This window comes from Hirundo rustica, chromosome 1 (genome assembly GCF_015227805.2).
Source record: "Hirundo rustica isolate bHirRus1 chromosome 1, bHirRus1.pri.v3, whole genome shotgun sequence".
NCBI classification, from domain to species: domain Eukaryota; kingdom Metazoa; phylum Chordata; class Aves; order Passeriformes; family Hirundinidae; genus Hirundo; species Hirundo rustica.
Window position 1 is genome coordinate 16,078,823 of NC_053450.1, and position 14,086 is coordinate 16,092,908.

At 35.3% G+C, this 14,086-nt stretch overlaps 1 protein-coding gene across 3 annotated transcripts in view; it reads left to right on the plus strand.

Moving 5' to 3' along the window:
• The window catches only part of CSMD3 (CUB and Sushi multiple domains 3), a 612,124-nt gene that overhangs the window by 266,242 nt on the left and 331,796 nt on the right, over nt 1-14,086 (plus strand). For all 3 annotated transcript variants that reach the window (XM_040070587.2, XM_040070596.2, XM_040070605.2), the window contains 2 exons: nt 7,227-7,351; nt 9,627-9,748. In XM_040070587.2, coding sequence (XP_039926521.1) covers nt 7,227-7,351; nt 9,627-9,748 — 247 coding nt within the window. The remainder of the gene's footprint in view (nt 1-7,226; nt 7,352-9,626; nt 9,749-14,086) is intronic.

A 14,086-nucleotide genomic window follows, 5' to 3' on the forward strand; every position in this document is an offset into this window, starting at 1 on the left:
CATGGAATCCTAGCATTTTACAGTAATACTTCCGAATAATGTATATAAACTGATCTTTGAAAATGTTCCTATGGATTTTTTTAACTTGAGAGAGATGCTGTGACTTAGCTCAGAACTCATGCTGTGACTCAAAGACAGCAGTAGAACCTATCTGTAACTTTCACACAAAAAATTATAGATCAGTAGTGTGTAGAAAGTTGCTAGGTTAAAGAAAATGTTCACTATTCATAATCTTGAAAGTTTACATGTCTTTAGTTTCTTTTACTGCAGGTGGAAGAAATAATATATGTGCTGAAATACTGATTGTTTCTTTATGCTAGCATTAAAATATATGATACTGCTAAATTTACAATTTGACAGAGATGGACTTTAAGAACTGATTAGTTATTTCTGGCTGTACGTTTTCTTCTATGGCTAAAAAGTGTCCTCTCTCAAAACAGGTCAGTTGCAGGCATGAACCAAATAAATTTCTACATCAGAAAGATGGTTTTGATTCCTTACATAAGTGATTATTTTTCAACAATACTTTAAAAAAACGTATCAAATAATTGAGGAAAGGAACATAAAATGAGTTAACTTGCTACCCAAATGCCAACTATTAGAATAATACTATTCACTATAAAACTCATATGAAGTTCAAAATTTTAAATTTGCTTTTTTTTTCCTCCTTTAGAGGTTCTATAGTTCATTTTGGACACCTTACTGCTTTTAGTTTCTGTTGTTTAAAGAGAAATCCCAAATTTGAGGCAAATGATGAAAACTTTAAAAACAGATATAAAAATATCTTTTATTCAAAATTGTATAGTAAGTTCCTTATTTAATATTTATTAATGCATTTTTTCCTAATAAAAATATACCCAAAGTTTAGGGTTTTTAATGAAAATGCAAACCTAATGGCAATCGTATTTTGTCCGATGAGAAACAGAAATTTACAGATAAAGTTACTGAGAGACACTCAGGTCAAGCATTCATTTTTGGACTAATGGACTGCCTTAACACATTAGGTAATATATGCAAAAGCTTTGCATTAATTCAGGACGAATAAAGCAATTTATGTGAGTCATAGAAATATCAATTGGAAGGGTCCTTCAGAGGGCATCCAGTCCATCCTCCTGTCCTAAGCAGGACTAGTCAGATCAGCTGTGGCTTTGTTTAGCCAGTCCTGAAAATTCCCAAGATTAAAGATTTCACAAGAGTTTGAGTAAGCTGTTCCAGCTCTGCCCTCCTTTATTGAATGACATTTCTTGTAAAGTAAAATCTAATCTTCTGAACTGTCCCTTGTATATTATCTGGCACATTTAGAAAAGTTTGGCTTCATTATCTTTATAATGGCTCCTGAAATTGTTATAGTCTGCTATTAGATAGTATTTTAGCTTTCTCTTTGTCTGACTAATTAAGCCTAGCTGCCTTAACTTTTTACTGTAGGTCATGTGTTTTAAGCCTTTGACTAATCTCCAAAGTCTTGAGTTTTTAACAATCTCTCCCTTGAAGTGGGAGACAAATCACTGGGCTTAATATTGCTGATACAACTTCACCAGCTGAGTAACAATTTCACTTGATCTGCTGCTACCACTTCTAGTATTGTTAAGCATCTAGTGTGTTTTATTCAGGATGAGAATATGTTACTGATCAATAGTGCAGATCATTGTATCTCTACTTACTGAGTTTTGTGAGGTTTCTGTTTCCTAGTGCTGGACTTTGTCAGGCTTCTGGACTGAAGGTCTGCTCTTCAGTGTGTCATCTACTTTTACGACTTTAGTTTGATCCATAAATATATGGATCCTCAAATTCTGTCTCCTCACTAAGGCTGAGGATGAAAATATTACACAACATCAGAGCCTACGTTGATTTCCTAATATTCAGGTTACTGCAGTTCACCAGATGAATACAAAGTGACTGATTCCTATTCTTTCAGCACAGCTGCCAGGCCAATTTTGAATATATATCTTTTCAGTGTTTATTTTGTCAGCTCTCACAACACACTGCTGTAAAAGGTGCTCTCAGAAATGTTGCTGATGTTGAGCACTGTTACACTGAGCACTGCTATATCTACCACTGGGCCATGTAGCCAGTCATTTTGTCATAGAAGACAAACAAGTTGATCAAATATAATTCAGCTTTGGTAAATTTGTGTATGTGCTCTTGATTTCCAGTTCACGCTTTGCTAGAGAACCTGTTCTTTCCTGTGATTAATGTAAGATTTCTAGCGCTTCCTTGCCCTTTTAAAAAGTTCATGTAGTTAGCCTTTCTACAATCAGTCAGAACATCTCATCATAATTTTTCACAGATGATAACCACCTCGCAAAGACTCAGTCAGATTTTTCAGCAGCCTTTGGTGAGAGCTCTCTGACCACCTGCCTTTGAATACAGCTACCTCCTTTTACCTGTCGTTTCCCAGTATTGGCTGTCCCTCTCCTTCAGTAATCATATTGGTTCATACAGATATCTAAGAGCACATCTGCTGCAGAAATTGATGCAGAAAAGACATTTAGTGCTTCTGCCTTTTCCATAATGGATTTCAGCACCACAAGATTACTTCATCCATTTACAAATGAACCCACATTGTGTATGAACTTGCTTTTGTGACTAACATACCCAAAGAAGCTTTTTTGCTTACCAGTATGCCTTACCAGTCTTAGTTTTAGCTAGTGTCTCATTCCAGAAGTCTAATTTAGTCACCCAGGGACTACTAAATTACTAGATCCATTTCAGAAAGCATATTAATCCAAAATTATCAGAAGATGCACTATAAATTATTCCTGTATTCTAAAGATTTTTTTCTGAGTATTAACTTTTCATGGTTTTGAATGTTAGCATACTGAATTAAATGACTATTGTCTGCATCCACAGACTTTTTTTTTTTTTTTTTTAATGAATATATTTTGCTTCTGATTTTTTTTTTTGAGATTTTAGTACTACCCCTGAGATTTTTCTTTTCTTGGTGATGTATATCAATATTGTATACAACAATAAATAACTTCATAGCTATATCATGCTTGAGTTCTCTTGAGATTTACAAAGCAGAAATAGTCTACTCACATTTTTAGGGGGGCTTCATCTGGTATGCAGTTTAGATCAAATGTAAGTTAGGAAATCAAACTGTCCTTATCAAACCATCACACTGTTTTTGGTCATTTGTTCCCACAATCTGTTTTCAGACTACTCTGCCAATTTTCTCTAAACTAATACCTGCTCACAGTTCAGAGGTTCTCCTAAAACCAGCTTCCATGATCTGATTTTATCACTCCACAATTTTTAGTTCTCTAACATACCAGAAGACTGAAATCAGATCTCTCACATGTCCTCCTACAATACCTCTGGATATGTAATAGATGCCACAAATTTCATCATTTTGAGGATCTCTCTTTTTCCTATAACACAATCCTTCCATCATTTGAGACTCTGTCAAAGAAAAATAAAATAATAAAAAAAAATTTAAAACCCTACTGAAATTGTTGCTATGCCACCACACCACACAAACCCTCATCAAACCCATGGCCTTTTTTTTTTTTTATTTTTTTTATTTTTTTTTTTTTTCTTTTTTTTTTTTTTTTCTTTTTGTCTTAGAGCTAATAATTATTTCCTGGTATTTTATATGTCCTTTTTGAATCTTCCTCATATTCACCTATTGTGCCTCATGCACACTCCAATGGAGGGAAGTGATATTTTACCCTTTTGTACTCAAGTTATCAAACTTTTTTTAGAGAAAAAAATAATTTCTAACTGAGTCCTTCTAGGTCACAAATTAGAGGTATTGGAAAAAAAATATTATCATCAGAAACAAAAATAATCTCTCTTTTGATCACTATATGGGCCATTCACTTGAGAGCTGGACTCCATGATACTTGTGGGTACCTTCCAACTGAGAATATTCTATGATTCTGTGATTCTGATACTAGAAAATTTGGAAAGAGTTGAAAGAATTACCATTTTAAAGAGTGTATGGATAATGACAGCAAAATATAAAAAATGGTAATCTTTAGTATGCTTTTAAGTTCCTGAGACATTACTGTCTTTTTTTAGTTGATCTTCAATAGGAACTGATCTCCTACTCTTCCATTTTCTTTCTTAGACTGGTACTTTATCATCTGCTTATCTAATTGCCCTTAGTAGGTTTCAGACACACAGCATATATGTCACAGACTTTGTAAATTATCCAGTCTCACTCTGTTTATGAGGTCAGTCATATAATTATAGTCATATACTATTAAATATGAGTTTAATATCAAAACTGATTTGGACAAGTAAAGTGGACTTAATAATGTGGTCGTTATTTATATTTTTGTAGATGATAGAAGTAATTATCGTATTTGTACAGTCTTCATAATCATTCAGACCTCTGGGATTTTTTCCTGTTACAGGTAGTGGATTTGGTTTTTTTTTTTTTTTTTTGTGGTTTGTTTGTTTGTTTGTTGGTTTGGTTTTTTGGTGTTTTTTGTTTTGTTTTTATTTTGTTTTGTGTTTTTATTTTGTTTTGTTTTTTTGTTTTGTTTTGTTTTGTGGGGGGGGGGGGGGGGGGTTTGGTTTTGGTTTTTTAGCCAGGAGTTTAATTTTATTTGAAAATTGTGCACTTCCTGCTCAGCATTTCATCTTTAAATCAGTCCATGGCTAGTTGAAGGAAATATATTTCCATATTATTTTTCTTCAAGAGTTCCTTTTTTTTTTCCCTAATAATAAAGATGCTCAGATTTTCTCAGCATAACTTTCTGAAGGAGATAATTATGAAAATCTAATCTTGAGAAAGATATTCTTGTCTTCCCAATTGCTACCTTTTGAACTTTCCTAACTATATAATCCCTGTAGCAGCTGGGCATGATTGTTTACATTAGTTATCGAGTTATAGACAATCTTTGTGTTTCAGTTTTGAAATATCCTCCAAGTCTATGATCCACCTGGCTCTTTTTCCTCAGTCACCTATAAAGGCCTTTTATCCTTACATTGCAAGGGCTTTTAGATTATGCTTACTTTCTTTTTTTTCCCCCTGTTTTTCACTTTTTTGATGGATTCTGCAAATATTCTTTATCCCATTTTTTTACAAACATTCCTACTCAAACAGGAGCTGTTTTGGAATAGTTTATAGGGCTGTTATCCATTATTAAATCTTCATTTTCTGAGATGTCTGTTCAGGTGACTGAATCATCTTTCATGTCCTCATTTTCTTAGTATCTGCGTCTCTGTATGCCCCAAATACTTCCCAGATCTCCTATTTTGTGCTGGTACCATTCCTTTTCAAATATCGAACATTTTTAACTCCCTTAAGTTAATTCTTCTTCTGTTGAGTATCAATCATCTTTAGTAGCATTTTTCATCATAATTGCATTTGAATAGGATACCTAACAACAAAAAAAAATTCTCTGGAATGTGTGCTCAGCCTTTTTATTTTTCTCTCTGCCTCTGTGAATTGAAGAATTGGAGCACTAAAATGGCTATCTATAAGGAAAGAAAAACAGGTCTTGTTCTTTGCAAGCCAAACCCTTCACAGAAAAATTAATTTTAGTATGTCTTTTGGCAAAAATGAATGTCATACCTTGTGGGATCAAACTCAGATTTGAAGATTCCAGCCAAGTAAATATTGACACTTTTCTTAGAGAGATTTATGAACCATTTTCTTTTACCAGTATGTTTTCCTGTCAAAGACAGGAAAATGTCATCTGAGGAGGGTCAGATAACTACATGGCTTACAATGTTATACAAGAAGGCTGCTATAACAAACTCTTGGAGAGTTATTGCACATTTAATCTTAAAACACCCAGAGAACTGCATGCACAGTGTAGCCAAGACCTTGTAAGTTGTGTATGTGTACAACATTTCATGCTTTGCACCTGTGACAGACAAGCCTTTAAAAACAGCAGGCTGAAATTATGTAGTGTAACATACTGATGTCAGAGAAAGGCCTGATGTATTGGCTATTTTCAGCTGTAATCAGGATTTGAAACCATAATGATATTAAAGGAAAAGAAATAGCTCAAGAATATACATTTACTCAACTTTTCAAAACTGAATCCCCCTTTTCACCCTTCACCTGCCCTGCCCCAATCATCCTCTCAGAAAAACTTAACATATAACAATCAAAAAAAAACCAAAAAACCAACCAACCAACCAAAAAATAACCCAAACAAACAAACAAAACAAACCAACCACAAACAAACAAAACAAACCAACAACCAACCAAACAAAAACCAACATAACAACCAACCAAAAAGTTTTTATGGACTTATTTCTTGTTTTGTCCTGTGCTGTTGCCAGCACCAGATGTCAGCTTCATATGAAAAATTACAAAACCTTTTCAAGCCAGCATTACAACTCCATAAATAATCAAAGCTAAAAACCTAGAAATATGTTTTTAGAAATATTTTTTTTCTTTTATTAATTTGAGAAACATAAGCCAGTTAAATGAGAAAATCCTTATAATCACTTTGTAACTTTCACTATCTAGTAGATCTTACATTCAGAATCTTGTTACCGGCAAGTGTACAGAGACCACTTCTAGGAAGTTAAGATTTCACTGCAAGCATAATTAAAATCTTAACCTACTAATCAAAATATAAAACAATTCTATAACTGGTATCTTTACAATAATTCAAATTAGTATAGATAGTCTTATTAATAATATACTACTTTTTTGATACAAGAAACATTATTAATATCCATCCCTTTTCTCTAGTATTGTGCTCCTGCTTCCAATGCCCCCCAGTTCTAAATTCAAAGCACCAGATTTCCTCAAGAATGAGGGGCAGGAGATATTCACAGCATATTATCTATATCCTGAGGTCTTTACTGGGAGAAATAAAATGTTTATAATGGGGATTTCTTTTTCAGTCTTGTAGTTGACCTTTTGACTTTTCTTCTAGGTGATTCTCTTCTATCGCTTTCACATTCTTTCCTTGCTTCAATTAACATAAATAACCACATCTAGTTACACATTGTCTAGGTTTGTCAAATTTTTACTATATGGAGGTCTGCAGTTAGGTCAGAAAATAGTAACTTGGTCTCCAAATGACTGTTAAAAGAGGTAAATCAGCTCCAGCCAAAGTAGGCCAAGAGGGGGCTGAACATTGTGTGCTATCAGGCTAGTACATAACATTCAGCCTTTTACTATTGAGAGCAGAAATTTATGGATTGCATATTTGTATTGTTTGTCATGACCATCATATCTAAAGAAATGGAAAAAATTGACTGCAATTTGTTTGAAAAATGCTTCTTTTTGTTTCGTTGTTTGATTTTAGCTTGGGAGCAACAGTACAGTTCTCCTGCGATGAAGATTATGTGCTACAAGGTTCCAAAAGTATCACCTGTCAGAGGATAGCTGAAGTTTTTGCTGCATGGAGTGATCATAGACCTGTATGTAAAGGTAAACAGAAATTCTTACCCTCACACTGATTATTCAGTTTGGCATCTCTCCATTGTTTGATAGTCAATCCCATTAATTTTTTTGTAAGTACCTGAAATTTTATTCCTAGTGTACCCACTTTCTCGGTAAAAAAGGATTCACCTGTGCCATTTTGTTTAACATAAACTTTGTTTTTCAGTAGGCTTGTATAACTAGGCTACTTACATTATGAATTTTGCTATATAAGGAACTGACAAAAACCTATGACACATTAAATATTAGGACTTATCAAGATGGATATAAAAACTGCAGTGATTTAATATAAAATCAGTAGTTCATGAAGCTTCTTCATTATACATTTTATAAAAAGACAATAAATTCTAAAATATATAATAGATAAGTAGTGGAGAAGTAAGCCTACAACTGGTTTTGACCTGAGCAAATAGATAAAGGGCAAAACATTCAGTAAAAGAAGAAAACCACAAAGGAATTTTTCTGAAAATATTTGATGACCTAATGCGATGGCAAGTAGTATGATGAATACCTGAATCAAGGAATGAAAGTATTAGTGTGTAGGTACATATCAGATATTAATATATAATGAAAATATTGACATGCACAAATACTCAGAAATTGTCCTAACTACTTTTTTTTTTTTTTTTTTTTTTTTTCTGGATTTCACACTTAAAGTACTGAAAGTAAGTGTCTGTTAGGAAAATTTCAAATCAGTGTAAATAATAGACATTGGGGCTCAAAGACAGATTTCATCCCACTTTAGAATTATATGGTTCCTTTGAGACCTTCACTACGGAGCTACACCAAGAAAAGGCAGCAGAGCTCATACCTCTTCTGCAGCACACAAGCAAAGCAGCGGGGCCTTACATCCCAACTCTGCTCCAAAGGATGGACTCACATGTTCAGGTGGAACAGCAAATTGTCTAGAACATTCACTGTTTTTCCCCTCCTGACTTACTTTCCACACACAGATACAAGCTGCAAGGAGTCATACAATTTCTTAATAAATATATAGACATAAAGCCATGCTTGGCATTGGTCTCACTCGTGACCCTAATGTCTTCACCCACTGACCTTAAATGAGGATCCTTCCTCTCACCTGCCTACCCTGTACTTCTTTCCAGGCATCCAGCGTGACTTTGAACACACTCATCATCAGAGTATTGTTTCTCTGAGAGTGGTGCAAAAGTGACATTCTTCCTAGAGGCTAATGTGAGGGAAGGAACAAGCCTTCATCCAGCAGTAGTTGAATCTTCCTGTGTTCAGTATTGATCAAATAAACATGCTTTGTGAAAGTGCAATGCAACTCTAGGATTATTTCACATATCTACGTGTCAATTTTTTTATTCAATTATGCAAGATGGTCTGTCAGAATACAGTGGAAGAAATAGTTCTTTACCTATTGCAGCTTATGTTGTGTCATAATAATCACTGGAGAAATAGGATAAGCTCATGTTTACTTGAGTTTGCTTGTCAGTTCTACATCTTCATACTGGAAAAGTTAACCAGTAGAGCATTCAGCAAAGATCTGAATATCAAGGAAAGAACAATAGAAGTATTATTGTCTTCAACAGACCAGGAATTTTGTGCCTTAAAAATGTCATTTGAAAGCACAAAGGACACAGTTTATATCCTTTGTATTATTTGTGACAGAGATGCAAGCTATGTAAATAAGATTTTTTTTTTTTAATCTGATGTGCTATTGTAAATAACTATACAAACTTTGATTTGAAAATAAATACCCTTTGTAATCTTCAGAAATAGATAACACTGTTTTGTGCTAGTCTAACATTTACAAGCTACCTTTAAACTTCTCAATTCTTTGGCCATTGCTTCAATGGGTTGTACAGGGGTTATATTTGAAAAAAATTCTGACATGCTATACACCAGCACATAAAAAAACCACATATGCACAGTGATAAAAGTGATTTTTTTTTTCTACTATTTAAATTTCTCTTTCAAGACATTAGTGAAGGTGGCATAAGATAATCCTTGAAGAATTTTAAAAATAAATACATAAGTTTTTTACTGTAATTACTGTTTTTTTTCTCCAAATATTTTCAACTTTTTTTAAGGTTATAAGCTTAGACACAAGAGAAAGTCTATTTTATTTTGTCAGAATAACTAAACTTGAATGTTCTATTCTCTTGTAAGTGGTGGTTCTGTTTTTGTTCAATGGTATTTTATTTCTTCATGCTTTGATTAGAGTAAGTTAGTTTGGTTTATGAATCTGCTACATGTATTTTCTGTGTGAATTAAAAGGTGAACTTTCTTTTTGCAGTCAAAACTTGTGGATCCAATCTTCAGGGACCTGGAGGCACTTTCTCATCACCCAATTTTCCATTTCAGTATGACAGCAATGCTCAATGTGTGTGGGTCATCACAGCTATCAATACTAATAAGGTAAGTTTAATATTCTGGCTTTTCTTAAAAAAAACCCACAAACAAACCAACCCCTCCTCCCAGCTCCACCCTCCCAACCTTAAACCAACCAAACAAAAGCACACATAGAACATAAAGTTTTTCACTAATATGATTTATCTGTACAGTCCAAGTTTTGTACTATGTGCATTTCAGATATTTTTAAGAAATATCTGATACTAGATGAGTATGGACAGATGTTAAAACCTCTTGTTTCCTCTAAGACTGTTTTACTTTTTGTATGCCAAGTAGATGCTATCATGTTTTTATGTGACTTTCTAACTTAATTCCCAGAAACAATTATCCAATGGTATGAGGCAATTTCATGGACCCACTAGTATTGTGTTATAATCAGAAGAGCTACTTTGTGTATAAGACTGTTTATATCCTCTTTGACCTTCAACTGTGTGAGAAATCAATGAAGTTCTTGAATTCACTTTCCCTTCATGAGGAACTGTTCTGAAGATGTTTATTTCATTGACTGAACCACTGTATTAAAATCCCATGTACTTTATACCTACACTTTAAAGCACAAGTACTGAGAGTTCTGATAATGTCAGATGAGTCAAAGTAGAGCAATAAAGCTAAGTTATGGCACCAGTTGTCTTTAATTTCAAGAACTAGACACCTGGCAGCAATGGCTATATTCTATTTCCAGGTGTATCATTTTGTGTGAACTGAGTGTAATGGACTTGTTTAGAGGTAATAAAACATAAATTAGCTGTGCAGCTCAGGAATGTTTTATAAAAGACTATTATCATCTGTGTTTGCTGGTACAGGGGTATGTTCTACCTTTAAATTCTGTTTTATGTTGCCATCTGCATCACACTCCATTAACTGATCAGACAGGCCTATAAGGCCCACTCCTTTGCACCTGAATTCATCAGAAATCTTAAGGAAAATCTGTCTATTTTCAAAATTTCAAAAACCATTTAGCTACACTGTTGTATTTCTTGCTCTAATTTTACAAAGTCTTGTGTGGAAGCCATCCTTATGTTCCACTTTGGCAGAAGAAAAAAAGGTACTTATAAAACTGATTAGAATTTGATAATGAAAATTATAAATGTGTTTGGGGAGTAGGTTGTTTGGTTGTTTTTTTGTTTGATCCTTGTTCCAAGGACTGTGGATCAAATTTATCCAATTTATAGGTCATAAAAAAAGTGGCAAGTGTCCTTGAAAAATGATTCAGCCTCTGTTCCACAGATGGGAAAAAAAAAATCTATTTCTCATCCCAAAGAATATTCATATATTTATTTCTTTAATTAAAAACTATTTGTGAGCAAGATGAAATCTGTGTACACATCTAGAATTTCTGCAAGTTTTGTGAAATGTGCCAGCTAAGAGAATTTAGTATCATACTATTTGAGGACATTAAACACAGCTACTACACTTTGAACAAATTCTCTAAATGGCCTGAAAATCTCCAGTGAGCAGTTGAATGAATTTAAGACCCATGAGGACATATTTTGCTTAAAATGGTTTCCTTTCTTAAATGCACCACAAGCATCTCTACATAATAAGAAAAGCCAAGTAAGATTTTAGACATCCTACCATTGGTAGAAGCAAACCCTTGAGCTCACAGCCTGGTATGTATTTACTAGCAAGTCACAGGTGACTGCAGGTTTTTTGATATTAATGACTTGGAGATTGTTAAGGATAACACTCCACTGGTGGCATTCATGTCTTAATGCTGCCTTCCTCCTCCCTCCCTGCCAAGTCACAAGATGGTGACACAGTGTTAGCTTCAAAACCTTAGAACTTCATTTTTACCAAACTTTTTATGGGAATATTCAAAAACATTATTCCTGCATATTATTTTCCTTATGAATTTCCAGTTTCTGCATTTTTAGAACTGCATAAAATTAATTGAACAAGTGCTTTGTCTCTGGTTGTCAGTGTGGTTGACAGAGTTACAGAATGATTGAGGTTGGAACTAACCTCCAGAAATTCTGTAGTTGAACTCCACTTCTCAAGCAGAGACACCTTGAGGCAGCTGCCCAGACCGTCTTGAATATCTCAGAAGATGTGACTCCATAATCCCTCTGGGAAATCAGAGCTAGGGCTCACTCCCCTCCACAGGGAAAAACTGTTTCCTGATGTTCAGAAAGAACCTCCTGTGTTTTAGTCTGTGCCCATTGCCTCCAGTCCTGTCTCTGGGCACCACTAGAAAGAGTTTGGTTTCATCTTCTTTAGATCCTTGCATCAGGAGTTTATAGACACTGAGATTCAGGGATCCTCTTCTTCTTTAGGGTAAGCAATCCCAGCTGTCTCAACCTTATATGAAAGGAGTCCCAATCCCTTAATCTTCTTAGTGCCCCTTCACTGCACTCTTTCCAGCAGCTGGAAAGCTACCTTTGCTTGTACTGGGCAGATGCAGTTGTTTTTCTTTCTCTCAAAACACCTGAAAGAACAAGCTATTCCATATATAAAAATTCCAATTCTAATGAAAATAAAGTTGGCCTCTTTAGTCAGAGATCATGCCTGCTATAGTTCAAATAAAGTGTGCTTAACTGTTATTCTACACTGATTTTTTTTTCCTGAAACTGTAAATACTACAAAATAGCATATGACCATATGAAAACTGTCCTAATACCTAAATGATAACACCATATAAGAATACACACCCTTTTAATATTGAATCAGAATGAATCAGAACTCATAGGTTTAATCTCTGATGGTTCAGTAAAATACTTCAGTATATGCATGCTTCAGTTTGATTTGATTAGTATATGTGTTTTGATTTTATTTCCAAAGCAAAGTTTCAGTAGCAGGGCTGGCTGTAGGGGTGCTTCTCTAAGAAGAGATCAAAAATTGCTCCCATATCATACTGAAACTGTTCTATCTGTCTCCAAGACAGACCCACTATAGGACACAGATGAGCAAATCAGGCAAGCTGGTGATAAGTTATTTGAGTAAGGGCAAAAAAGCTGTGCAACAGCAGCTGAAGGAAATGAATGAGAATACCCAAGAGAACTAACCCCACAGACACTACGGGCAGAGCAGAAGGAATGGAAGAAGGTGCTCCATGTGCTGGAGCAGGGCTGTCTCTGGAGTCTCTAGAGAGCGCTGTTGATGCAGGTTGTCCCTTACAGCTCATAGAGGTCCATGGTGAAGCAGGGATCCACCTGTGGTCTGTGCAGGACATGCCTGAAGAGGTGGGTGTGCCTGAAGGAAGCTGTGACCCTGTGGAGAGCCCAAGGGAGAACAGGCTTTTGGCAGGACCTGTGACCCCATGGGAGGAGCATAGTGAAACAGATTTTGAAGAACTGCAACCTGTGGGAGAGACCCATGTTGGAGAAAGTTGCGAAGAACAATTTCCTGTGGGAGGGCACTAACTCTGGAGCAGTGAAAGAGATGAGGAGGAAGGAGCAGCACAGATGAAGTGTTACAAACTGACTGCAGCCCCCATTTCATGTTCCCTATTGCCATTTTGGGAGAGAGGAGGGGGCAGAAGAGTCAGGAACACAAAAGTGAATTCGAAGAAAGGGGTTGGGATGATGGTGGGCTTAGTTTAGTTCTTATTTGTCACTTTCCTACCTATTTTTAATTGTTGGTAAATTAAACTAATTTTCCCTAGATTGATTTTATTTTGCCCTTGATAGTAATTAGTGAGCAATCTCCCTGTCCTTATCTTAACCCAGGGGGGTTTTCATCCAGTTTTCTCTTTCTGTTCTCCTGAGGGGTAGTGAGTGATGGAGTGACTTGGTGAGCATCTGACAGCCAGCCAAAGTTAAATTACTGCACCTTGCATATTTACATGTCTTCTCAAATATTTAAATACTCTGAAGATATAGTGTGAAAACAATAATTAAGAACAGGTCACTTATTTTAAATTAAATATGGACTTTAAGTTAAGGCCGTAACCATGAATACCTGTTTGTTGGTGGTATATTAGTATTATACCAGTAATAAGAATGCAAAGAAGTAATGTTAGGTGTTATAAATAAAATCGACCAAATTTAAAGTATCAAAATTTAGAATTTTATTATGAGACAAAATATCAGTCTCGGAAAGCTACAATTTAAAAGGACAGCGCCGAGCCCGGGATCGGTGCCGGGTGAACACGGATAACAAGCTCTGTCAGCCTGGTATCCCCCCCAGTTCACAATTTCTGGTCTCCAGCCACCCTTTTTTATACACAAGATCGCGGAGTGAAGTCCGAAATTCTGACGTTATCCTCTCCGAGGCGTCTTCATTAATTATTCAAGTCCTGGTATCGGGAGTCTGAATAGACCGGTAGGGTGGAACAATGCAGCTGATGGCCGAGCCCGGGTGTGTCATGGATATGTTAATTTCGGCGGAGACGAGTAGAGATATCCA